At 38.2% G+C, this 27,898-nt stretch overlaps 1 protein-coding gene across 2 annotated transcripts in view; it reads left to right on the top strand.

Moving 5' to 3' along the window:
- Positions 1-27,898, top strand: part of PDE10A (phosphodiesterase 10A) — a 286,912-nt gene that overhangs the window by 185,353 nt on the left and 73,661 nt on the right. For both annotated transcript variants that reach the window (XM_026505185.4, XM_057310905.1), the window contains 3 exons: positions 13,925-14,045; positions 15,060-15,109; positions 26,202-26,342. In XM_026505185.4, coding sequence (XP_026360970.2) covers positions 13,925-14,045; positions 15,060-15,109; positions 26,202-26,342 — 312 coding nt within the window. The remainder of the gene's footprint in view (positions 1-13,924; positions 14,046-15,059; positions 15,110-26,201; positions 26,343-27,898) is intronic.

Consider the following 27,898-nt stretch of genomic DNA (forward strand, 5'->3'; position numbering starts at 1 on the left):
GCTGTAATCAACATGTGACATTTTATTAGTTCCAAGTATACAACACAACGCACAGCGATTTGATATCTGTAATGCTGCGAAGTGACCACCCCCGTGAGTCTAGTGAACGTCCATCACCACACAGTCACATTCTTTTCTTGTGATGAGGCCCTTTAAGATCTACTCTCTATCAGCTTTCAAACACATGATAAAGTTAACTGTACTGTTAACTGTAGTTGCCATGCTGTACGTGACATCTTAGGATTTGCTTATTTTATAAGTAGACATGTGTACCTTCTGACCTTCTTTGTTCATTTTGCCCACCCCTCAATTCCTCGGATGTTTGGTTTTTAAAGGTTTTTTTCTTTAAAAAAAAAAGGTGGGGGGGAATGACAACATGTATGTGTATTTCTGGGAGTGATCCAAGAGAGAGGAAATGTGCTGATGCAGGACAGGGAGGGAGGAACACTGGAAGGACAGTGCCTTGCCCACCTTTGGAGCCTCCTTGTGGCAGATCAGTCTTTTCCTTTAGAACTGAGCCCCATTTACTCATTTTCCATTTCTTTTCATACCGTATCATGTATAAAAGACTTTAAATTGGTTATCAGAAAAATGAGTATAACAACAAAAAAACAGTGGAAGAAGTAGAAAACATTTTTGAGTAGTCAGTACTTTTCTCTGAATAAGCAGAAGACGTGGCTTTCAACTTCCGGGCACGTGAAGCATGACCCAAGGGAAGTCACTTCACTTATTCTCTAGGAGAAGAGTGCCAATCCACTTTTTTTCAGGACAAAGTTTGTATTATTATTATTATTATTGAAGTTCATAAAAATGCCAATCTGTTTATAGATCTGATTTTACATCAATCATTAGTTTCAAAGGTGTAATATTAAAATGTGGTTCAATGTTAAGTAAATGAAGTGATATACAGGTGGCTGGAGTAGGGTAGACACATGTTACAATTTTCTGGAGTAATTTCTCATGTTACCTATATCCTCCCTTTGTAGATAATCTCAGGCTAAGGTGCTGTGGCCCAAGGATAGAAGTTAGAACATGTGGAGAAGCAGACAGAAAGCATGTCTTTAAAATCTTCCTAAGTGTAATTACCTTTAATCAGACTTTGGCAAAGAGGTGGGCTTTGGACAGTGAACAATGATACTTATGAACAGGGACCTGGAGGGCAGGCAGGTAACCTGTCCCTATTGATTATCAGCAAATCAGCAAGAGTGAGAAACCAGAGGAACAGACAATAGATGTAATGTTCCCATCAGGTAAAATGAAATTTTGGCGCTTTGAATTTTGAGTATCATAGAGCCCAAGTATTTCTTATTCCATTGGAAAATCATCCCACCTTAGTGAGGAATATGGGGTGCCTACAAGCAAAGTCCATGTTTTCCTTATTACACAGGCCAAAACAGTTTAGCCAACCTGAGTTTGGTGGAAACCCAAAAGAAGTTTTCTTAAAAAGCGTGGTATGGTTAGTTTTACCCTAAATTTCATTTCAGAGATTTTGCTGTTGGTTATTAACAGTAGCCACAGAAACCTCAGAAACCTGTGTGGAATATCAGTTCTAAGCATCTTAGTTGCAGAATACTAATGTATATAACGGAAGTACATCATTCTGCCATATGGAAATATTTCATACTGACCATTTAAAGACAGTGAGTTTTGTTTGCTTGTACTTAAGATGAAGCGATAATCTTAACAATAGATTAAACGTATGGATCATCTGCCTGTGAAAGCTTTTGCTGACCCAGCCTATTAATCAGTATGGCAGTAGGCAAGGTGATGTTTCATCTAAAAAAGCAGTTATCAAATCGTTACGAAAAAAAGAATTTTAAGTGGAAACTAAACACATTCCTCTTTTGCAAGATGTTAAATTAGTACCTATGTTGTCAGACAGTTCTTGGCAACCACAGCTCTGTTTTAGAGGATAGACTTTGAGAAGTACTAACTACAGAGGGACTGTATCAAGCCCGAACACATAGCTGGTCTTAGTCCACAGAATCAAAGGCTGGTTAAAGGCACGTTTCTTTATTGTATGAAAAAGAATATACTAATGGTCTAGTCATAGAGTTGCTGCAGATAAAATTCAGTTACTCCTGGATTACAGTTTATTAAATTAAAATGGCAACAAAGTCGTAAAAATGTTTTAATTTTGTCATAGATGTTATCACGAGCTGATACCTTTTTACCTGTTTTCCCCAACTAGCATTTAAACTCCCTGAGAGTAGGAGCTTTATCTGATACCTGTAATAGCGCTTGACACACTGCTGAGGAAATATTTGCTTAAAAACGACTTAATTACATACTGACATTCAGAAATGTATCTGTTGGGTTAAGCACTTAGATACATCTTTATTATTCATCTGCCCTGATAAGTGAATCCTTTTCTGCTAGCAGCCTTAAACTTACTAGAAATGCTTGCTGTTTCCTTCAGTGATTTAAAAGTGTTTTATCTCATGGGCTCCATTTTCCTGAATTATTATCAAGAAAAGCCCTTGCGTCTCATGGACCTTTTTCATCCTAAATTAAATTAGTTAATATTAGTTATCATTACAGAAAGCCCTTTGAAAACTTACAATAATGTTCTTTAGGAATATTAAGTTTTTATTATTTCTGTTTCCTTGTGTTGAGCTAACCTGTTTTTAAGAGTATCTCACTTTCAGAATCCCAGCCTGCTCGCCTCCACCACTTGTAACTGGGATTCGTGGGCTCACTTGTATCCTGCTGTGTTGCTCTCCCGTGGTCTCCAGGGCTCTGTATCCTTTCTAGCTTTCTGTGAGATGGTTCCACCCTGAGCTGCTGGTGCACCTGCCTTCCTACCGTGTACCACACTTTGAAACAACTCTATGTGTAGCATTTCGTATCTGCTCAGTTACATAGCAGGACAAGTAAAGGCAGCTACTGCTTTTCTTTGTTCTTCCCCCTGCCACCCCCCAGTGTTAGGATAAGCTCAGGATGAGTGTACCAGTCCCTTGGCTGATATTTAGGATTTTAAAACTTTTTAAAATAAGCATTTGTAAAAGGGTCAGCGGCACTCTTTTTGCTACATACCCCCATTCTCTTTGTCTGTCTTTGAGGTTCACAGCCTTCCATAACTCTTCCTTGTGATCGCTCATTCTTAGAGTAGTTAGAATTTTTCCACCAGTGGTGTTTGTATAACATAAATGACCTCTATTTATAATTTATTTTAATCTAAAATATCTAAATCATTTTGGTAATGTTGTCCTTAATATGTAGCATTGTAAAAAGTTTGGCAGTTAAGCGTACATTTACTTTTTGACCCACGAATTTTACTCTTACGTATTTGCCTGAGATAACTGAAAACCTGTGTTTTTACAGAAAACAGAAAGATGTTCATAGTAGCTTTATTCTTAATAGCCCAGAGCTGGAAAACATAAACATCCCAAATGATTAACAGTGGTAGAATAGATAAACATATCATTTGTCTTTATTCATGCACCAGAATGCAGCTAGCAGTAGAACGGAGCAAACTGCTGGAGCGCGCCGCAGCGTGCATGAGTATCGGTGATACTGTCAGGCAAATAAAGCAGGGCTCAAAACAGGATATATTATATGAGTCCATTTCCATAGAATTCTCAAAACAAAAGCAAGGCTAATCTGTGGTGGAAACGAGTCAGATGGTTGGTTGCCTTGGGGGCAGGGATTGATTAAGAAGGATCATGGGAGAGATTTTATAAAGAGATTAAATGTTCTGTGTCCTTTATTATTATTATTACTGAGATGTTTATTAAAAATTTCTTTTAAAAATTATTTTTTTTGACAAATAATAATTGTATATAGTAAAGTGTCCATTTTAGGGTACACCATGTGATATAGGTGTGCACTGTGAAGTGATTACCGCAATCACATTAATGAACACATCGTCCCCTCACACGGTTGGGGTGTGTGTGTTGGGGGTGTGCGTGTGGTGAGAACATTGAAGATCTAGCTCAGCGGTTTTCGGGTATACACTATGGTATTTTTAGTTGTATATCAGTTCTTAGAACTTTTTCATCTTACAACTGAAAGTTTGTAAGCTTTTTTCCCCAATATATATATATTTGTTATTCCACAGTAATTCGTGTAGAAGTTAATCACAAATATGAAGTGACCTCCTGTCATTGTCTGGTATTGTCACTTAACCACTGAATGTCCTTGCAGCCTTTGAGTGCTTTGCTTTCTTAAACCCACACAGGGTAGATCGTTTCAGTCATTATTGGACACAGAAAAGCTGCTCAGTAAATGAGCCTCTTATTGCTTTCTTCCTTTCTTTCCATTTTAACTTTTGTACGTAGACATGTTCTCTGCATCCAAGTAGAGAGAATTGCATGTTGACTACCATGTACCTGTCACCAAGCTTCAGTGATGGTCATTTTGCTGTTCCTATTACAACTACGCTCCCCTCCCCCACCCTTTTTTAGCTTGCTGGTATGGTTCAAAGCAAATCTCAGTCCTCATGTAATTTTACCCATAAAGACTCTGGTATAGATTTCTAATAGGAAATGACATTAAAAACAAACAAACCTCGATTACGGGCCGTTTTCATGCCTGACAATAATCACACTTAACAATATCTTAATACTTGGGCCAGATCTAGTTTTCCTCAACTCTCTGAAAAGATTCTTTTTACAATTGTTTTATTCGAATTAGGATCCTTGAAAGGGTACATGTGGCATTTGGATTAGTATGTCTCTATGTCTGTTTTAAATTCTAAGGTCCTCTCTCTTTTTTTAACTGGTAATCTTTTTAAAAAATTTTAATTCCAGTATAATTATCATACAGTGTTATGTTAGTTTCAGGTGTAGAGTATAGTAATCCAGCAGTTCTGTACATCACCTTGTACTCATCACAGTAAGTGTCCTCTTTAATCTCCATCATCTATTTCACCCATCCTCCCCCACCCACCTTTCCTCTGGTAACCATCAGTTTGTTCTCTGTATGTAAGAGTCTCCTGTTTTCTTTGCTTGTTTGTTTTGTTTCTTAAGTTCCACATATGGGTGAAATCATAGGGTATTTGTCTTTCTCTGACTGACTTATTTCACTTAGCCTAATACCCTCTAGATCCATCCATATTGTTGCAAATGGCAAGATTTCATTCATTTTCATGGTTGAGCAATATTACACACACACACACACACACACACACACACACACTTTCTTTGTCCATTCATCTATTCATGGACACTTGGGCTGCTTCCATGGTTTGGCTGTTGTAAATAATGCTGCAGTAAATAGAAGGATGCATATAGCTTTTCAAATTAGTGTTTTCATAACCTTTAGGTAAATACTCAGTAATGGAATTACTGGATTATATGTAATTGTATTTTTAAATTTTTGAGAAACCTCCATATTGTTTTCCACAGTAGCTGCACCAGTTTGCATTCCCACCAGAAAGGTTTGTAACCTTTGACCGACTTCTCCCCATTTTCTCCACACCCCAGCCCCTGCTACCTGCCAATCTAATGTATACTTCTGTAAGTCTGGCTTTTTAGATTCCACATGTAAGTGAGATAATACAGTGTTTGTCTTTCTGTGTCTAGATTATTTTACTTAGCATAATGCCCTCTAGGTCCATCCTTGTTACCACGAATAGCAGGATTTCCTCCTTTTTTAGGGCTGAATAATATTCTAATGCTCTCTCTCTCTCTCTCTATATATATATATATACACACACACATACACATTCTGTGTGCGTGTGTGTGTGTGTGTGTGACATTTTCTTTATACATTCATCTGTTGACAGACACTTAAGTTATTTCCATATCTTGGCTATTGTGAAAAATGCTGCAGTGAACATAGGTGCAGATAGATATCTCTTTGAGACGGTGATTTCATTTCCCTCAAATATATACCCAGAAAAAAGATTGTTGGATCATTTGATAGTTCTGGTCTTAATTTTTTGAGAAACCTCCGTACTGTTTTCCATAGTAACAGCACCAGTTTGTATTCCCGCCCCTGGTGCGGAAGCGCTCCCTTTTCTCCACACCCTCACGGACACTTGTTATCTCTCATCTTTTTGATGATAGCCATCCTAACAGGTGTGAGGTGGTATCTCATTGTAATTTTGATTTGCATTTCCCTGATGATTAGTGATATTAAACACCTTTTCCTGCACCTTTTGGCCATTTGTATGTCTTTAGAAAATGTTCAGCTCCTCTGCCCATTTTTTAGTTGAGTTATTTGGGATTATTTTGCTATTTAGTTGTATGAATTGGTTTTTTTTATATATCTTAGATATTACTTCTTTATCAGATAAATGGTTTGCAAATATTTTCTCCCATTCCATGGTTTGCCTTTTCATTTTGGTGATGGTTTCCTTTGCTGTGCAGAAGCTTTTTAGTTTGATGTAGTCCCACTTGTTTATTTCTGCCTTTGTTGCCTGTGCTTTTGACATCATATCCAAAAAATTATTGCCAAAACCAGTGTCAAAGAACTATGTTTTCCTTGTGATTTCCTCTAGGAGTTTTACAGTTTCAGGTCTTAAATGTAAGTTTTTAATTCATTTGAGTTGATTTTGTGTATGCTGAAAGATAAGGGTCCTCCAGTTTCATTCTTCCGCATGTGGATATCCAGTTTTTCCAGCACCATTTGTTGAAGAGACTGTCCTTTCCACATTGTTTAATCTTGGTGTCCTTATTAAAGATAAGTGGACTGTGTACTTATGGGTATATTTCTGAGTTCTGTGTTCTATTCCATTCATCTGTGTGCCTCTTTTTATACCAGTACTGTATTATTTTGATTATTAAAGCCTCATAAAGATATAGTTTGAAATCAAGAATAGTGATGCTTCTAGCTTTGGTCTTCTTTCTCAAGATTGCTTTGATTTTTCAGGGTCTTTTGTGGTTCCATACAAATCTAAGGGTTGTTTTTTCTTTCTGTGAAAAAAAAACTTGGAATTTTGATAGGGATTGCATTGAATGAGTAGATCACTTTGAATATTATTGACATTTTTTTTAAAGATTTTATTTGTTTATTTGACATAGAGAGACAGCCAGCGAGAGAGGGAACACAAGCAGGGGGAGTGGGAGAGGAAGAAGCAGGCTCCCAGGGGAGGAGCCCAATGTGGGGCTCGATCCCAGAACGCCGGGATCACGCCCTGAGCCGAAGGCAGACGCCCAACCACTGTGCCACCCAGGCGCCCCTGAATATTATTGACATTTTAACTATATTAATTCTTCCAATCCCTGAACATGGAATTTCTTACCATTTATTTTGTGTCTTCCTCTATTTCATTTTTCAATTTTTTATAAGTTTCAGTCTACATATCTTACATCTCCTTGGTTAAATTTATTCATAAATATTTTATTCTTTTTTGATGTTGTTGTAAATAGCTTGTTGTTAGTGCATAGAAATGGCATTGATTTATGTATGTTGATTTTGTATGTCTTAATAAGTATATATGGTATAAGGATTTATCTAGTTGTCAGATTTTAATGAATTGTACATTTCAGTGTTTCTTAAATTTACCTAATAATCTAAAAAAGTATTGACACCTTAGGTTTGCTGTTTTCACTGGTACGGCTTAGCATTTCTGAAACTGCTTCTGTATATTCTAGGCCTCAGAAACTATATAAATATATTAAGGCTATTGTCAGTAAGACTTCTCACGGTTGCATGAGGGAATTACAAATGTGGAAATGGGGAGTGTTGGAATGCACACTGAATTGTTTAGCTGCTGGAACGGGAGGTATTAGTATGAATTCATAGTTTTTAATATCCCTGTATGTATATATAAGTAGATAAATGCAGAGTTACACATTTGTATATATGTATGTATATTTTTATGAGGCCCTCTCATCCATACATTATTCACATAAATTGATGGCAGTGGCACATATAAGTGCCATACTTAAATTGTAAATACCTTCTCCATTAAAAGAAACTTGTATTTCTTTGAGAAACAGAAATGGCTAATACTAGGGCTGGCAAAATATGTGATGAGAAAGTAAGAAAGTGTTGAAAGACTCCTGAAGAATGTCAGAGCGATATAGGAGCTATCTTGAGGGGATTCCTGTTGGTCAAATCTGGGATAAATGGAGAATCAAAATGCATATATGACAATAGTAATAGATGGCAACCGATGGAATGAAAGAAGAATCTTTGAGTCCAGACTCATATCAGTGAATGAATGAGGAGAATGGAAAGCTCTTCTTCCCAGTAGGATGCCAGATACCACCTACAGGAGGGGCGATAGAGTTCTGGCCCCAGCACTTCACTGTACGGTTGCCAAAAATGCAAAACCGGATTCTAATCTTGAGAAAACAATTGGCCCACATTGTACAGAGCATCAAGTTCAAGAAACACAAGAGAAAGAATGTGGAATTGTTCGACATTAAAGTATACCAAATAGGCATGAAACCAAATGCCACATGTGATCTGGGATTTGGCCCTGGCCCAGCGGGATGGAGAACTATAAGGGTATTATTGGGACACCGTATGGCATTTGAATGTGGAGTTTAATTAGCTAATATTGCTGTGGCAATGTTACAATTTCTGATCATTGTAACTGTGTTATAACTATGTAGGACAATATTCTATTTCTTAGGAAATAGACAGTGAAGTTGTGGGGTAAAGGAGCACACCAATACGATCTCACATAGAAAAAAATAAAACAAAATGACTATGGTGTGTGTGTGTATGTAGATAGAATAATAGATAATAGGTAAATAGGAAGGAAAGAAGGAAGGAAGGAAGCAGAATTAACTGAGAATGAGAAAGCAAATAGGACAAAATGTCAATATCAATGGTATCAAGGAGTTTTTTGTATTCTTGCAGTTTTTTATAAGTTTGAAATTATGTCAAAAATAAGTTATAAAAAAGATAAAAAAGAAATCAGAAAAAATTAAAGAATGAGAAGATATTATTCAGTTATTGAGGATTATGCTAAAAACTAAAAGCTGTTTTTGCACCTTCTTTAGTGTTTATCTAACACCTGTCTCATCATGTTTTCTAGTGAATGGTCCTAGCCCTTCAGGACAGGCCCGTGATCCCTCATAGACTCATGGGCTCTCAGGCCAGCAGGGATCACAGACCTCACACCGTTCAAGCTCTCATTTCATTCTTGAATTGCCTCTAACCTCTCCTGGTGAAGTTGTTTTCCCATCTGTGTTTAAACACCTAATTCACGTTAGCAAGTCTGGGAGCAGTTGTTCTCTGGACTAAACCAGCTGTCACCAAGGATCAATACTGCTCCACTCGTTCTCATCATATCTCATAAAACGTCATTTCCCTGCAGGTGCTGGAGTGGCTATTTCCCTAGTTCCCAAACTGTTCCAAGTGCTCTTAGCCATCACAGCAGACTCACAGCAGTGGTTCAGGGCCTGTTAAAGTTCTGTGAGAAACACAACGATGTCTGTCAGACAGAGCTTGACAGAGTACACAGTTTCGGTGTTAGGTCACTGCAATCCTTTCAGTGAAGTCACATCTTTGCAAACCCATGTTTTCAGAAGTTGCTCTAATGGAAAGCAAGCTCTACATGAAAATCAATGTGGAATAGAAAAGGAGGGTGACAGGATCCAGTTGGATTCTAAGGTTGGAGAAGTTACACATTGCCGAGCTCATTCTACCTGAGAATTCTAACTTCCTGGATTATGAAAGTCTCAGTGATACTCAGTATATGCTTTGGATGGGTTCTTACGTAGAATAAAGGCGATGAAATGACTTTGTGAAGTTAAAATGCTGTATAAATACCAGTTCTGAGCAACTTCATTAATATACTCTTGTGAGTTTCTTTCAGTGAAGCTAGAATCTTGAAAGTTGATTTCATTGACTTGAACTAATCCCTTAGTAAGCCTCCTTCATCACAGTGTTTCCAAAGAGCGCCTTGGAAGGGTGTGATTTGATGTTCACCTCCACGGGTTTCCTCTGCCTTTCCTTATGTGATGCTGGTCCTGAGGAGCAAGATGGCCGGAGGCCAACAATCCAACAATCCTTATGCTTACTACTTCACATTTATTTACTATTTTAAGTTTTACAGTATATTATGGTTTGAATGATTCACTATATAGATAAGGCTTTAATATTTGAGAGTTAATAGTACATTAATATGTAATAGTAACCATAATAAAACATTTTGCTCTTATGATGCGGTTGTCATTGGCAATCAAAGGAAGCAGGGTGTACTAACCCATCTATTAGAATTTGAAGCTTAATGACAAAATGAAAATCCTAGGTCATAGATTATCATAGACAGTGAGTGTTGAAAGGTATTTTAAAGGCAGTGTGCTTCAGCCTCCTTGTTCTACAAATGAGAAAAGGAAAGCTCAGAGGCACTGAGAAAGGAAACCCCGGAATGAACTGCCCATATTGAGGCATGCCCTCTCATTCTCACTTACGTGACAACCCAGTCCTTCCAGAGGAGACGGTGAGCAGCTGTTTTTCACTCTCAGCACTGCGCACGGGTCCCATGAGGGTGGACTCTCAGGATCGCATTGTCAGAGGAAGGCGTCTGCCTGTGTGTCATTTTTATAGGGCCTCCTCCAGGGGGTGACTAGGAGCCCACCCGAGGCTAGCTAACGTGCCCCTCCCCAGAAGAGAAGGACGTGTTCAGAGATGTATTGGTTCGTGAACAGTCTGTGTCTAGGGATAGGGTTTTGGGCGTGATGGTTTCTGTGTGTCTGGATCTAGGGGTTCAAACTCTGTCATTATGACAGTCTTTTTATTTCTCTTAGCCTAGCTTTTCTTTGGGTTAGCTTCAGTCTCAGATAAGCACTTTCCCAGGACTTTGGGGAAAAAATACAAAACGAATGGTTCTAATTAGTGGTGAGGGAGAGAGAGGGTATGTTAGAGTAGAATCTTTTCTCTGGAGTTCTTCAAAACTGGCAGTCATCAAACAGGATCTTGTTTACAGATGATAAAGGAGCAGCATGAGCTTTTGTGGCCCCATACAATGCTATTGTGCTTGGTAGGCATTAGAATTTCAGAGTGTTTGGGATTTTCTTGTGTAGGCTTTCGCTCCCACAGTGGTATCTGCACAAGAGTAGGACCTGGAGAATATCTGCAGCTAGAGAGTAACTGGGAAGTTATGACTAACTGCTAACCAGATAAACTTTTAGCAAAAAGAGTCACAAAGCCTGATTAGGAGGCCAGTGGTTTACCATGGTGGAGTGTACAGCAAAGCAGGTAGGATGCACAGGTTCCAGGGGCCGACCCCAGGCTCCTCAGGGTCAGCAGATGTGGGAGCAGAGCACACAGCAGAGAAGCTGATTTTGGAGAGGATGCAGGGAGAGGCAGCAGTAGGTAAGAGTCTAAGGATATGGTCTTTCTCAAACTTGGTGCTAGAGCATAAGAATGCTTGGTAGGTGTCTATTTTGACACTTTGGGGCCATGTTCGTTAGTTTATTTCTGTTGTTCTCTCCGCTGGGGAAGCTCTTGCTCTAGATTTCTGGAAGTCTCACATCTTCATTCCTGTTCAGTGGGGATCCTTCAGGGTGGAATTCTGTCAGTTTCTGAGGATGCCTTTCCAAAAGTGCATTCTAAAACTGTAGTTACCACAGGTGTTTGAAAACCCACTGGGGCTCACTTCTGAGTCAGACCTGAGCTCCAGCTCCATTGCTCACCTGATGTCCACTGCCCTCTCACTGGGACCCATAATGGTGTTTGGATCTCTAAAAAGTAGTGTCTTATTTTTTTTGGTATGTATTGCATCTTGAGACAAGTCATCCTTCAAACTTCATTTTCTGGGGCCTGCGTGAACTAGAGTCTGCTTATAGGTCAGAAGCAGAGAGAGGTGGTGGATAATCAGCAGTCCCCGATATGGAAGGTGGGGGAGGGTAGGCTGATTCCAGGGGAAAAGGTATTAGGCTCCGATGGTGTCTGTTCAGATGTCTCATGCCAGTGAAGCCTTCCCTCCCTGTCCCTCCTATTTAAAAGGGTAACTTTCTTTTCTTTTCTTTTTTTATTATGTTATGTTAGTCACCATACAGTACATCCTTAGTTTTTGATGTAGTGTTCCATGATTCATTGTTTGCGTATAACACCCAGTGCTCCATGCAATATGTGCCCTCCTTAATACCCATCACCGGCCTATCCCATTCCCCCACCCTCCTCCCCTCTGAAGCCTTCAGTTTGTTTCCCAGAGTCCACAGTCTCTCATGGTTCATTCCCCCTTCTGTTTACCCCCCCTTCATTCTTCCCTTCCTTCTCCTACTGATCTTCCTGCTATTCCTTATGTTCCATAAATGAGTGAAATCATATGATAATTGTCTTTCTCTGCTTGACTTATTTCACTTAGCATAATCTCCTCCAGTCCCATCCATGTTGCTGCAAATGTTGGGTAATCGTTCTTTCTGATGGCTGAGTAATATTCCGTTCTATATATGGGCCACATCTTCTTTATCCATTCGTCTGTTGAAGGGCATCTCAGCTAACTTTCTCCTGCCAAAGGTCTTGGCTGTTAGCCTTGCCTGCTCCCTTTTCTGCATAGCACCTATCACCACCTATCACACTATAATATTCACTTATTTATTTTCTTCCACCTAGAATGTAAGTTCCTTGAAGACTGGAACTTTATTCTGTGAATTCCTTAGCATCTCTTCTGTGTAGAAGAGTGCCTATGTGTAGTGGATTGTCAGGATTGCCAGTGCCTATGTGTGGAATGATTGATTCATGCATTCTTTCATGTATTTATTCACATTCACTCATTCCCCAGACATTCATTGAGAACAGTGGTCAAGAATAATGGCAAGTGTTTGCAACGATGTGGTTGCAGCTGGAGAGTATAACGCTAAACAAAATAAGTCAGAGAAGGACAAATACCGTATGCTTTCACTCCTATGTGGAACTTAAGAAACAAAACAAATGGAAAGACAAGGGAGAGAGGAAAGAAACAAACCAAGAAGCAGACTCTTGACTCTAGAGAACACATGCTGGTTACAGAGGGGAGGTGGGTGGGGAGATAGGGGAAACAGGTGACGGGGACGAAGGAGGGCACTTGTTGTGATGAGCACCAGGTGATGCATGGAAGTGAGGAATCACTATCTTGTACACCTGACACTAATATAGCACTGTATGTTAACTATATTGGAATTTTGAAAAAAGAATAATGGCAAGTAATAAACCTTTAGGAGTGAAAGATATCCAAATGGTCAAGGAAGAGAAAGGTGGCTTGAGACAGTGTTGTAGGCGACAGTGACCGCATTTTGTAGAATGTGGAAGGCAGTCCTGTGAGGAGTCTGTTATTCTAAGTCCAGTGGGAAGGCTCAGGAGTATTTTAAGCCAGGGAATGACAGAATTTTATTTTGTTTATAAAATTTACCATGGCTATTGTTTGGAGAATAGGCTTACGAAGGGAAGCAGTTTTTCAGTACTTTTAGAGAAGACGCGGTGCTAGCTTGTGCCGAAGTAGCTACGATTTAGCTTCCACCTTTTTCCCAAACCCCGTCCACCTGCTGTTGTCCCTGCTACCACAGTGAAGCCCAGGGCTTTGGACTTGCAGTGGGGCAGCTGGGACTGCCGTGACAGCAACCGTGAGAGCCGCTGCCTCCTGTCTAGGGAAGAGTTGAGATCCAACCAGGGTGGGGGCCCCATTGGTGCATATGAATGGAGAGTAATCAACTCTGCTTCCCTCAGTGCAATGCGTATCAGTTCACTTTTCTAGCATCTTACAGTGTTTCATTCTGTTAGCAAACTTTTGTACTACTTTTACTGGTTATATATAAAACTTAAGAAATAAAATGGTAATTTGTAAAATTTAATATTTTAATATAAATAAGTATATGTGGAATCTATCATTCTAAGTCCTAGCAATTTTGTCAGTCTATTTTATAGTAGATTTTAATATTTAAATAATGCTCTTTACAAGCATAATATGTAAAAGCATAAAAGGAAGTATATAAAATTATATGTTAATAGTATATTTTATAAACTAAGGGATTTTTATTTTATTATATTTAATTATGTCTTTTCTTTCTTTCTTCCTTTTTTTTTTGTAATTAAAAAGTACCAAGACACGAATATGCAGGGAGTTGTATATGAACTAAACAGCTACATAGAACAGCGGTTGGATACAGGAGGAGACAACCAGCTACTCCTCTATGAATTGAGTAGCATCATTAAAATAGGTAAGAAATGTTTTGTATTCCTCCTGGTAGAAAATTTGAACCGAAGTTTCTTTTATTCGGTTGCAGAAAATGGAAAAAGTAATATACTTACTACAAGGCAAATGCAAGTCATTTATTTACTTCTATTCTTGGGCTAAATTTGGAATGAAAATATTTTATTATGAAACTACCAGAATGAGTCAAACCTAAAAGTTCCATAATTATCTAATCCAAAAAAAGTATCTATCTGCCAGATACATAAATGGAATGTACTATGCTTTCTAAATAAAACCTAGTTTTCTTTGGAAAATATACTTTTATTGAATTAAATCACATCTTTGTGAAGGAAATCATTAGTTTTTAAGGAAAAAAAGCCATCTTTAATTTATTTGGGGAGATCACAGATTTATATACTGTTAACGCCATTTTACTGATGAGGAAGCTGTGGCAAAGACAGGCCACGTATTTTACCCAAGGCCACCCGAGTAAAAAGGAGTGAAGCAGTAGTCTGCAGTCGGGCAATCCTCTGATGATAATGTCTGTTATCTGCTATGATGGCCCTGAAGCAGTTTTAGGAAAGTTAAATTCTGTTCTCTACAGTGATGATATGTGGATATATATATATCATCCTTTTTGGTTGATGCTAATATTGATTATTCATTGTTATGGATATCACATCTGGTATGTTTCATACTTTAAAAATTAAGTGCAGTTCTTAATATTTCCAATAAGTATGATATTTAAAGTTTCACAGAGATATTATTACATAGTACATTGGTTGCTATATGCATTTGAGGATGTCACATCTTAAAATTTGCAATAGCTGATAAATAATGAATGAAAATGCTCTAATTATGTGATTGAGTAAAGCCATAAGTTAATCTGCTCAGTTGACTGCATGACCATTAATTATGTTAACAGTCCTTTCACAAAGACTCCTATCTGAGGTCTCACCTTAAAGAGTTCGTACGTGGTCTATTCGTGGTCTGTTCTTCCATTGAGATTAGTTTCTTCCCTTTTTTATTACTTTGGCAGCCACAAAAGCTGATGGATTTGCACTGTATTTCCTTGGAGAGTGCAATAATGTAAGTATCTAAATTTAGATTTTGGTGCTCTAGATAAGAAAATGTCATAAGCTTTTTTAAAAAGATACACTGTGTTACAAACAACTTAACAGATGCATGGGAATTAGGTACTTGAAACTCATTTTTGTGTTCCGTTTCCATATACAGTTATTGCCAGCTGTAAAGTTTACCAGTGTGGCAACATTTGGGCATAAAATCTTACAATTTATTTATTGTTTTAGTTTTGGTTTATGGTATCCTATCTTAGGAATGGCATTTCTAGACTTACTGTTTTGTACAGACGCTCTTTCAGCACTGTGGGCTGGGGCATCGTGGACGGTGCATGCCCTTGCAACACACAGTCTACACAGTCTGCAGTAGGGTAGAGTGAGAACAAAAGTTTAGCATTTTTATGAGATTTTTTAGATTTCTTTAAGGCAACTCCAGCAGTGCTGGGACAGAGTTACTAAGTGGGGGTCCCTGAGCTCTGGTGGCCATAGCTCAGACTATCCACGGCACAGGGCTTCTTGGGCACCTGCTCCAGTCTTCTGTGCAACAGGCTGGACCCTGTGTTTCTGGTTTAACTTACTCAAAGCACAGCCCACCATCAAATGCAGTGTATAGAAAGCACTGTCAAAAGTACTTCAAGATGTTCAACTACTGGCATTTGATTTTTGTTATGATATTAAAACCACATATATAACATTTTAGAATAATATTCTGAGCAAGTAAGAATTATATTCATAGTTAAAATATATAGAAATCACTTATAAATATATTTGGAAAATTTTTACTATGTATTTCTTATGTGTTAGGCATCGTTAATTGATATTTGGAAAGTATTTTTGCAATGTAATACTTGTATTCGTGAGTAATCAAAATGTGTGCTATTTATATTATATAAAATGTTAATAGGAGTGGAGATGCAAGTGTTCTGAGGTGTTTGATAGTACTCTTGAATAATACAGCAGTGCAACGGACGAACAGTTAGTTGCACAAAAATATTTCTTGGCTGATTTACTGAACCCATGATTGATCATCTTCGTTTCTGCAGCCCTTCTTTTTGCTTGCACAGTAAAAATTTATGTTACAGGATTAAAAGCTCTTTAGGGCAAGGACCTTTTCTTACTCATCTTCGCATTCACCCAGCATCTCTCCTAGTGCCTTCCATGTACAGAACAAGAATGTTTATTAAATTGAATTATTCAGCTATCACTACTACTTCTAAAAACTTTAAATGATATTTCAGGCTAATGGCTAAGCTACTAAAATAACAAATCTCATTCTTTCCTGTTCATTCTAAATATTTATTTCTAAAATTTTGCCTTTCAAAAAACTAGTATATAATTTGCAATGATATTTAAAATGTCCTGGTGTGTATGTTAGCTCAGGGTGATCCTGCGAGTGCACATCTCCTTATGACATCCCTGGGATCTGCAAACAACTCACAGGGCTTGGCCTTGGCAGCTGAGTATATACCATGTGACCCTTTCCCGTCAATCACAGCTATTTGTGACCCAAACTCAGACCAGTCCAGTTCTCTGCTGAAGCCTGGATCCTGGACTCAGCATTTCTAGCTGTTTATATGAATAGAAGTGAGTGAACCCTGGAACTGAGACGGCCCCATGGGATGACCCTCTTCTGCTCTGTGTGAAAGAGAATGGGGGGAAGTGGTTTGCAGAGGTCAGGAAGGGCAGGCAACAAGAGGCCAGGGGTCTGCAGGGTGTGTGAGGCTCAGGAAGTGCTCAACTTTTAGGGCCTGGATTTAGATCCCAAATCCCATATTCTTAGTCATTTGGCTGTTTTGTTTTGTTCTGTTGTTGTTTTTTGCTTTATTTTTGCAAGCTTGTTTATACGTTGACCTTCATGAAGTAGGTTCCTGGAATATGTGATTTAGAAAAAGCTTTTGTGTCCACAATGTGCAAACTGTATTCTATGTATATCAGTTCTAATTCTTTCACTTTTGTAACTTAATTGAGGGGATGACACTATATCCCTGGCAGGCTTTGGTCAGCTCTTGATCCTATATGCTCCTGACATCATTTGATTTCACTCTGCGTGGCTCTCTCTGGGGTCCCTGCTTCCTGGGTCCTGTCTTGCTCAACAGCATGTCCCTAGGAACAGCAGAGTACCTCACGAAAATTGTAGCCTCTTCTGACCTTCCGAAGTCCATCTCACTCTCTTGTGTGTTCATGTCATGTGCTTCTCCTTCAGAGAATTTAGCCGATTCTGTAATTATGTATTTATCTGTGATTTGTGTGATTGTTTATCTGGCTTTCTCACTAGAATGTAATCTTCATGAAGGCAGAGACTTTGTTTTGCCGGGAGGATACTTTGAGGAGATAATTACTGCATTTTGTTCACCACATTTTTCTTTGTATGTGTTCGGCACAGGCAGCTACACCCTTAATATTTCCCTGCCCTGGGGATTTCTGTGGGTAGGAAGAAGACACTGCCTGTGAAGTCTTAAATTTACTGAAGTGTTTTTTTCTTTTTTTTTCTTTCTGTCTTTTTTTTTTTTTTTTTAAGTAGGCTCTACACCCAGCATGGAGCCCAACATGGGCCTTGAACTCACGACCCTGAGTTCAAGACCTAAGCTGATCAAGACTCAGACACTTAACCAACTGAGCCTCCCAGGTGCCCCCAAAGTGTTCCTTCAGATGTATCTACGTCATTACCGCTTTCTTTGCTTGTCATTTTTCTTGCATCTCAAGTCTTCCATTTGGAATCACTTTTCTTCTGACCTGTAGAATTTCCCTTAGTGAGAGTGTGCTGGTGGGAAACTCTCAGTTTTTTGTCTATCTGAGTATGTCTTTATATCATCATTTTCTTGAAAAAATATACCTTTGCTGGATAGAGCGTTCAGACTGATAAAAATTATCTCTCTGTATATTGACTTGAACATAGTTACTTTTGGGTTCTTTTTTTATTTTTCTCAGTTCCTCAGTATAGTTTTTCATTGCCTGGATATTTTTTAAGTAGATAAACTTATTTATTTCTTGGGACATAACTATATATAACATTAGCTATACCTCTTTAATATTGTTTTATATTCTTTCTGAATTTACATTTCTTGGCTTTTGTTCCATCCATCTCTGATGGATGGTCACTTATTTGCTTGTGTGTTTTATTTTCTTTTACGTTTTAACTGTGAATCATATTCTTCCTTGGGCCTTTTTAAGTGGCTGTTCTTAAGGGCTGTGTTTAAGTTCCTTTCCTGGAGACAGGAAACGTATTTGTTTTTGCCAGTCACCTAAGGCACTACTAATCCAGGACTATTTTAAATTCTCTCATGAGACTTTTTTCAGACTACAAACTAGTATGGATTCAAGCCTCACACCCACGTGATACACAGTTACGATTTCTCAGAAGAGATTTTGATTTTCCCTCTAACAGTAAATTCAAGATAATCTGGGGTCCTAGTAATCTCCTTGCAGCTCTAAGTGTATTTACCCTTCCAGCTAAAATGAGGCGTTAGCCCTTTGCGGGTCCTGGCTCCTTGTAGGGGTTCTCCTGCTTGCCACAGTGACTTCCTGAGGGGAGGTCAGTATGCCTAGGCTTTGTTGCTCTCAAGAACAATCCAGCTCAGGATTTGCTTGCCCTGAAGGTTCCTTTGTTGACTTCTTTTTAGATTCCCGTGGATTTCTTCCGTTCTTCTCAGTCCAGCAATGCATTGGAAAGGATTGTAAAATGTACTTTATCCAGCCTTAAATAATTTTAAAATTGTTTTCTCAGGAGTATCATATTATCTAATCTGCCCTATTGCTTGAACAGATGTTGACATACTTCTAAAATGTAAGCTAACCATATTAAATAAAATAAAGCTTTCTCCGCCCCCCCCCCCCCCCCGCCTTGGGTGAGCAGACACGTGTATTTTCTTAATACAAGGTAGCATTTTATAGGTATTTATAAATCTTTTTTTAAAAATTCCCTCAGGATTTTGAATCATAGTTATAAAGCCTTAAATAACTCACACTTAGAATGTATATGATTTAGTGAAAAAATTATAATAATGTAACCCAAATAGACTGAGATAAAATTTTTAGTCTATATCAAAAATACCAAGGATTAAGATAGAGATGGGAGGAATTATAAAATTCTTATAAAAGTATTAATTTCTTTTTTCATAAATAAGAATCAGCAGAAATAATTTCCAAAATTGATACATTAAGAAATATAATTTAAATAATATTTAAATATATCAAAAGTTCCACTAGTAGAATCAAAAACTCACATCAATATTACCAGAGAGGAAAACATTCAAAGAAAACATGGGAAGTTAAGGAAAAGATAGAAGACAAAGTAAGTAGTATTAAAACACAAAAAATAAAACATAAAATAGATCATGGAACTCCTTACAAAAACATGTCACAACAAAGTTGTAAGTAGAATGGGCCCAGCTATCAAAAGAAAAAAGTCTCAGATTAGATTGAAAAATGCCACAACTGTCTTCTGTTTTATAGAGATGCGTATAAACAAAGGACTCAGGAGTGGTTGCAAATAAAAAGGTAATTTTAGGGGCGCCTGGGTGGATCAGTCGGTGAAGTGTCTGCCTTCGGCTCAGGTCATGCTCTCAGGGTCCGGGGATCGAGTCCCGCATCAGGCTCCCTGCTCAGGGGGAGTCTGCTTCTCCCTCTCCCTCTGCCCCTTCCTCACCCCGTCCTGTGTTCTCTCTCTCTCAAATAAATAAATAAAAAGGTAATTTTAGATGGAGCAAACCTATTCCAGAAAAATGAAAACAAAAGGAGAGCAAGTGCCGCAGGATCAATGATGAAGTTGAGTTTGGGGAATAAAAGCATTAAATTGGAACAGGAGGTCACTTGGGATTTCTGAAGGGTTTAGTCTGCAGGGAAGGCAGAGCTGTTATGAAGGTTACGCTATAAATATTTGATGCATCAAAATTTGTAAAGCAAAACACACACACAAAAAAAACAGAAGAATACAATAGTGTTTTTAGTGATTGATAGATCAGAAATACAATTTAGAGAATGTTTGTAGTATCAATAAGTAGGTTTATCAAAATATATATATATATATATATATATATATATAAAATTTTAGGATTTACCAACGTGGGTTTCCCTTTCTTCTTTGGGTTAGACCCTACTTTGATGCACTTAGCCCCCATTTAAGAATTCAGATCCCCATAATGGCTAAAAACAAGGAAATTATAAATAATGTGTAATGTGACTCTTTGGGGGGAAAATACAGTTATTGGGATATTGATAGAGTACAATATTTACGAAAATGAATTGTAGTATTGCTAAAGTTCTGGGCAAAGTTGTTCGCAGTGGAAGATCCATGTCCTTTGAAGTATTAAACATCTTGTATACATTTTTGAGGCATTAATAAATAAGAGACAAAAGAAAATTCATTAATTCAACACATTCTTACTGGGTACAACTGCATGGTAGTGTTCCAGGTACTAGAGACACGGTAGTAGAAAAAATCTCTGTCCTCTTGGGATTTGCCAACTTAACCTATGAACTTAGAAAAAGAAAACCCGTACAAACAATAGAATCTAAAGACTATACAGATCTAGGGGCATCTGCGTGGTGCAGTCAGTTGAGTGTCTGACTTTTGGCTCAGGTCATGGGATCAAGCCCCATGTCTGCTTGAGGATTCTCTCTCTCCCTCTGCCCCTCCACCCCGCTCTCCCCCACCCCCTCTCTCTCTTAAATAAATTAAATCTTTTTTTTAAAGAAGACTATACAGATATAAGCTATTTGCTAACCTAATTAATAAAAAGAAAACACAATTGTTTTCTTTAAAAATTTAGAAGATACAACAATAGATAGAATGAAAATGATTAATTATGAGAAGATGCTTGCACTAATAAATATGGAAATCTAGACAAAATGGACAGTTTCTGAGGAAAATAGAAATTGTCCCATTTAATGCAAATGATGATAAGAACCTAATAGATCCAGTAAGTGGAAGAGACTAAAAACAGTGTTAAAATACAGCTTTTCTAAAGCCACTAGGACATAAATTCCAGACTGTCTTATGAGTACAAACCTTGGTCAGGCCGTTTGCTGCCCCTGGGAACAGTGATGAACCAGGATAGCTTCCATCATTACACCTTCCCTGTGCTTTTCTTGTTCACGCTACACCGGGTCCCCTGGGATGGTCCTTCAGGAGAGAGAATTCCTGTGCTATACACATTGTTTCAGAGCTTGGAAGAAGGACAGCTTCCCAAAAAAATCATGGTTCTGGAGTTGGCCCATGTGAGTTCCAGCTCACCACTTTGTGACTTTGACAAGATGTTTAAACTTTCTAAATCTTAGTTTAACTTCCATTGGTTAAATGTTATGTCATGAAGGTTATTCATTCAGCAAACCACTTAAAATACCTGCTGTGTACCAACAATCTATGCTAAATTGCTGAGCATACAAAGATAATAAAAAACAAAACAAACCACCATTCCTGTCATCAACAAATGTACAACCAGCAGAGGAAATGGAGAAATCCACAGTTAAGTGTGACATAAGCTCTCGAGTGCAAACAGAGAGGAAGCCACGGTGTTCTGGGGTACTAAATTCGGTGGGGGTGCTGGGGTGGATCGCATTACAGGCAACTCGGATGATTAGCTCTGTTGAAGCAGGGCTTGGAAGACCTCTCATCTAGTAGATAAGAAGGGGAAATAAAGGGCTTTCTTAGGCAGACGCAGCAGTCTGTGAGAAATCCGGAGTTAGGAAGTAGTGTATTTGTATGTCCTGACCCGTAGCAGAGACTGACATAATGGCGTGTATAGGGTCCTCTTGAAATATTTGTTGGAAGGAAACTTTTTTGTTGTTGTTGTTAATTAAACTTCTACTGTTTTTACAGTTTTTCTCTTTCATACCTGGTCTTTTACTCTGGTACATAGCATACTTTATAATATTATCATTACAGTTTTTCTTGTGTTACCTATAAGAGTTGTTTGTAAAAGCTGAAAATGTTTTGAACTCAAATTTTTTGACTCCTAAAATAAGTTCATAGATAGCTTTTCATATATTAGTGTTTAAAAAGAGTTTATAGCAAGTATTTTAAAGTAATTGCATGACTTTCTTCAACTGCACAATGATCTTCAGTAGGTTAATTTTAAGAATTATGCAGAGTTAGTTCTCTCTTTAAAGTTCCAGGTGAACGTGGGGGCCAGTTGCTCCGGCCATCTGCATAGATCTAAATTCATTTACTGTCCACTGCCATCTAGTGTCTTGTGAGAAAAATAACTCAATGGTAAGCCTGAATAATATGCTTTGAAAGTATCTCTAAAATTTAACTGATTGTGAGTTGAAACTTTAACATATAAAAAATGAATTTCATGAGTAAAGTGGTCTTTGAATTGTGTATGGGAGAGAAGATGAGAACAATGTCTACCACCTGACATATCTATTTAACTGATGTCAATGAACCAAATTTTCCCATTTCATCAAAAAACCATGCTTTTTTTTCAATAAATTGTGATAGTCTTTTCTATTGCTCGTTTTCCACCAAATCTGTTTTTCCTAATTTGCTTTTTTATAATTTGAATGCTTTTTTATGGCTTCATTGGGTCAACCTATTGGTCATGACTACTGTTACCAATCTTAATCTACTTTCAACTACCTAACCGTAGAAATAAGTATTAAAAATTGCTGTTATTCCAGAAATATTAGCTCGTAGTGGGTTTCTTTGGAAAATTGGGGAAGTTAATTTGTCCCCTCCCACCACATGGCCAGTCTCTGATGGTCCTGGGAGGAGGACTAACAGTCGGCCCGTGTGAGAGTCATCGAAGGAAAGGAAGACCAACAGCAGGATTTGTCAAGTTGCTTGTTCTGAAGGCAGGTCATTTCTTCTCTGGAAAGAGTAGAGGTGGTTGAGGCTTGCAACTTGGCACATTTTCCTTGTTTTTAGTTTTTATCTCTAGCCCCTAAAATATGTTGTGCTAATACAAGTTTTCATAGATACAGTGTTAGAGCAGGAATTAATTTTAGAGACTCAGTTCATTGGATTTTATACATCGATGGTACATTGTATGTACATGCATAGTACACTCTATGTCTTAATACACTCTATATACTGTGTGGTGATGTTTGATAAAGAGCAGTTCCCATTCACCCTCCTGTAAAATAGTATATTTTTTATCTTAATAATCTGAACATCCCAGTCAAACCCTTATGTCAAAAATCATAATGATTTTTTAAATAAAGCTACTCTGATGAATCACTGAACTCTAGCTCAGAAACTCATAATACACTATATGTTAATTACTTGAATTTAAATAAATTAAAAAAAATAAAAATAAAGTTACTATTTCCTTTACAAGTGTCCCTAGAACTTACTTACACCCATTATTGGTTAATTCAGTAATGCAGCCCCTTTGCCAATGAAAGATGCAAAGACTATCTTATCAAATAAACTGTGGTTACTTTTGAAACACTAAGACCTGAAGCAAGACTTGCCTTGTCAGGTCACCAAATGTACGACAGGTTGATAGTCATTCAGGCAGTGCGGTGGACCGATCAGCCGCCCGATAAGGAACTGGGAATCACACAGACCAAGGACTCTCGGAGGCTGAGTATTTGGTGGAGGTGGCAGCTTCACCGCTGGGGAGTGACTGTTCAGTACACAGCTGTCCGTTCGATTCTTTCTGGAGAGTATGTAAAGGTCGGCTTAATGGATCTTCCGCGTCCCTTGAGTACATGTAAAGGTCAGCCGCTGATTTAGAGGTTTGTTACTGATGTCTTCTGCTTGCAATCATAGCTGCCGATTAGTGTGTTCAACTGCAAAGATCACGAAGAACGTAAAGAACGTGCTGTTACTGAACACAGAATTCAAACCAGTGGTTGATCTTCCGTCAGAAACGGATGCTATGAGGGGAACCTTTGCTCAGGGAATCGTGTGGAATAAAACGCAGAAACAAAAAAGAATGGGAAGGCACTAATGCAGAGGGAAGAAGGGGAAACCATGTCAGAAAGAGCTGTCAGTCCTGGGTCGGTCCTCATTTTCCCTGCCTGCCTGAGCGTTTGGCCTTCATCTGACGATTTATTCGTACTGTTAGCACTCGCCTCCAGCTCGCATTTGGAGACATTTCTATTTGATAAATATGAACAAAAATTATAAGGTAATTGGTAAAACAAAGATAAAGTTTCCATGGTAAAGAATTATTTAATATTTTGGTAGCTGTTTACTATCCACAAGTTTTTCAGATTCTGTCAAGTAGTTGAAAGATTTCCAAACCTCTTATTGTCAGCAAGCCTAATACATAGAATAGCTTTCCATACACCCTTGGTGCAGTATTTGCTTATCCGTTTTTCGTGCCTCATAGAAACTGTACATACAGGGAATAAGTATTTTGTAACATTACATAAATGACCTCCTAATAATATAGGATTGTATAAGCTATTCTTTCATTATTGATTTTTGAAGGTTAATTATAACTTGTAACATTATTAAATCTAGCCTTAAAAAGCATATAGCAAAGTCATCCAAAAAAGATGTCTGTTGTAGATCTTCAAACAACAAAAAAAGCCAAAGACTATTTAAAAATAAAAAAAACATCCAGGGCACCTGGGTGGCTCAGTCTGTTAAGCGTCTGCTTTCGGTTCAGGTCATGATCCCAGGGTCCTGGGATCGAGTCCCGCATCAGGCTCCCCACTCAGCGGGGAGTCTGATTCTCCCTCTGCCTGCTGCTCCCCCTGCTTGTGCTCACTCTGTCAAATAAACAAAATCTTTAAAAAAAAAAAAAAAATCCAAAGCTACTGTTGGGAGCTTGCTCCAGAGTTTACCTTCTGTCACAGCCCCGGGAAGTTCTATAGGAGTGAGGCAAACCCCTCAGTTCCGTTCAGGTTCACTTCCTGCGTTCTGTCTTTGGTAAAGAAAGAGAACGTTGCTCAGCATCCTTTTTGTGATTAACTTTCTCACAGTTTGAGAAAAATCATTATCAGTTCTGATTGTTCTTCAGGCTAAATACCCCACGTCCTTTACAATTTTTTCTTATAGTCATCCCTTCTTCCTGTTCTTGGATAATTCCTCTACTCTTCTCTCAGTCACAGAGAGGGTGGCACCTGACTCACTATGGCAGTGGTAGCTACTGAGTCTAATTGAAGTCCTCAGCTGTGCCGTACGCATACTGGTGTGTAGTACAACCAGTGACCTTTAAACTGGTGACACGAATTCCAGCCTCTTTAAAAATCAATAATGTGGAATTGTCGTTTGCTGTCTTATACGTAAATTTTAAAAGTTTTTTTAAAGCATAATAAACATTTTTAACTTAATCTCTTAAAAAGAATCATTTAAAATGTATTTCTCACAGGCATTGATTGTACTTAATTACAAATCCTATGTAAGCACTGTCCTGATATAGATACATATGCGAATAAAATACTTAGAACTTAGCTTCTAATCTGTAGGTAGTGATGATTTACTTAAAGCAGCTGGGGGTGCACCTATGCTCTGCTTCCCTCCCCCCTCCCAGTTGATTGAAGGAGCTCGTTTATAGGCTTTGTTCTCGTGTGATAGTAAAATGTTATAGGAAGAAAGTGTTCTCTGACATGACAGAGCTTGAAAATCACGTACCTAGTCAGTGTATAATTACATCCAACTCCATATCTTCAACTAGAATTTGCTTAGTAATTGCAAGTATTAGTAGGAACATGTGTAGCTTAAGAGGATTATCTAATCTTAAAAGGATTTTTAATGAAAATGAAAAAATACAACCAAATCAATGATTACAAATCAATTTGCCTTGTAGTCCCTGATCCTGTCTCCAGATCTGTAAGTCCACTCTCTGGAGGTTGGGCCTGATGTCTGTCTGTTTCTCGACAGTACCTTGACCCCAAGGACACCTTTTTTTTTTTTTTCCATTTTATTGTTTTCTATATATCAAAATAGGAGGCTATTTTAAGAGTTATTTCCTGCCTAGGCATACATTGAAGTCCTATATCTAGTCCTGTATTTTGTGTCCTATCGGGAATACGAGAGAGAATTTCACCTCACATACCCCAGTTTGACCAAAGCGCTTTTCCTCATTTTCTGTCTCTCTTAGTTGGCTCACAGATTCCTCATGACCGATAAGTAGTATCTTGGAGTCTTTCTGTAGTGCCGAAGTACAGGGAGGTCTATAAAACATGTTCTTTCCTCTTGCTAGAGTCTGTGCGTGTTCACTCCACCTGGAATCAAGGAAGGAAAACCCCGGCTCATCCCTGCTGGGCCCATTGCTCAGGGCACCACCATCTCTGCCTACGTGGCCAAGTCCAGAAAAACGTTGCTAGTGGAAGACATCCTTGGGGTAAATGGCTTTTTACTTTGTGACATTTGTAACGTGAAGTGTTTATTTCATAAAGATGACCTATCATTTTGATGTCATGATTCAAACCATTTTATAAAAGCATTAGAGCAAGATACGATCAATAAATGAATTTGTATGTAAACTAAAATTTATCCTCAGAAAATCGTATCTTATATACCCACTGAGAGCTAGATTTAAATAGTTCTTATTTCAATACATACTGGTATAGTTAAGCATAAAATGTATGTTTACATTTATGTAAACTAAATGATCAGTGTTCTGTGTTGTATATCCTAGCAAGATGGATATGAATGAGTTAGCTAATGCTGTGTACCATGCTACCCCAGGTTTTAGTGACGTCCTACGACAACCACCTGTGACTTCTCAGGAGTCTGTGGATTGGGCCATTTTGCTGATTGGGCTGTATTCAGCTGGGCTTGCTTATGCATCTGAGATCAACCGGCTGTCACTTAGCAGCTGGCTGGCTTCAGAGGGCCTCAGTTCTCTGTGTTTGTCACTCCCCCACCTCCCCACTGCACCCCTAAGTAAAGCTGGCCTGGAATGTTCTCATGATGGTGTAGAGGTTCCAGAGAATAAGTGAAACATGCAAGTGAGTTTTCAAGCCTCTGCTTTCATCAAATTTACTACCGTTACATTAGCTAAAGTAAATCACATAAGCAAGACCAGATCAGTATTGGAAGATATTGACAGAAGGATACGGGTGTGGGGAATGTCACAAAAGGGAGCCCTTGGTGCAGTCTTCCACACTGTATGTGAACATTGTGATGAAATGGCACTACATGAGCTTAGACTTTAAAATTGACAAGTATGCAAACAACTATAGAAGTGTAATGAAATTGCTCTGAAAAAATGCTAAGTTGGAGTCATGAGATCTGGGTTTTAATTCTGTTTTTGCCACTAATTATCTGTATAGTTAGAGATACAGATAAAGTTGCTGAAAGACTAGATCATCATTATAAGATAATTATGTGGGGCACTTGGGTGGCTCAGTCAGTTAAGCCTCTGACTCCTGGCTTCACCTCAGGCCATGATCTCAGGGTCGTGACATTGAGCCCCATGTCGGGCTCTACGCTCAGTCTGGAGTCTGCTTGAGATTCTCTCCCTCTCTCTCTCTGCCCCCCACTTGTGTGCGCTCTCTCTCTGTCTCTCTCTAAAATAAGTAAATAATTTTTTTTAAAAAGATAATTATGTGACATGATAGAGGTGCTAACTACCACTACAATGGCAGTCATATTACAATATATAAATATATCAGATCAGCAGTTTTATACTTTAAACTTACATAATGTCATATGTCAAATATATTTCAGTTTTAAAAAGTGTTAAAAGTAGATACTATACAAGTTGTCATTTGAAAATGTTCTGTTGTATGTGCAGGCTTTCAAAAGATCTGTAAATTACAAATACATATTTGTCCTGTTCTTGATTTATGAAAAGCTTCCTACAGACAGCAGAAATTGAATAAATGGAATTGATGCTTTGGTATCAATTCATTCGATTTCCCTGTATTCCTTTGAGTGATTTGCTAAGCTAGA

This window comes from Ursus arctos, unplaced genomic scaffold (assembly GCF_023065955.2).
Source record: "Ursus arctos isolate Adak ecotype North America unplaced genomic scaffold, UrsArc2.0 scaffold_13, whole genome shotgun sequence".
Classification (NCBI taxonomy): domain Eukaryota; kingdom Metazoa; phylum Chordata; class Mammalia; order Carnivora; family Ursidae; genus Ursus; species Ursus arctos.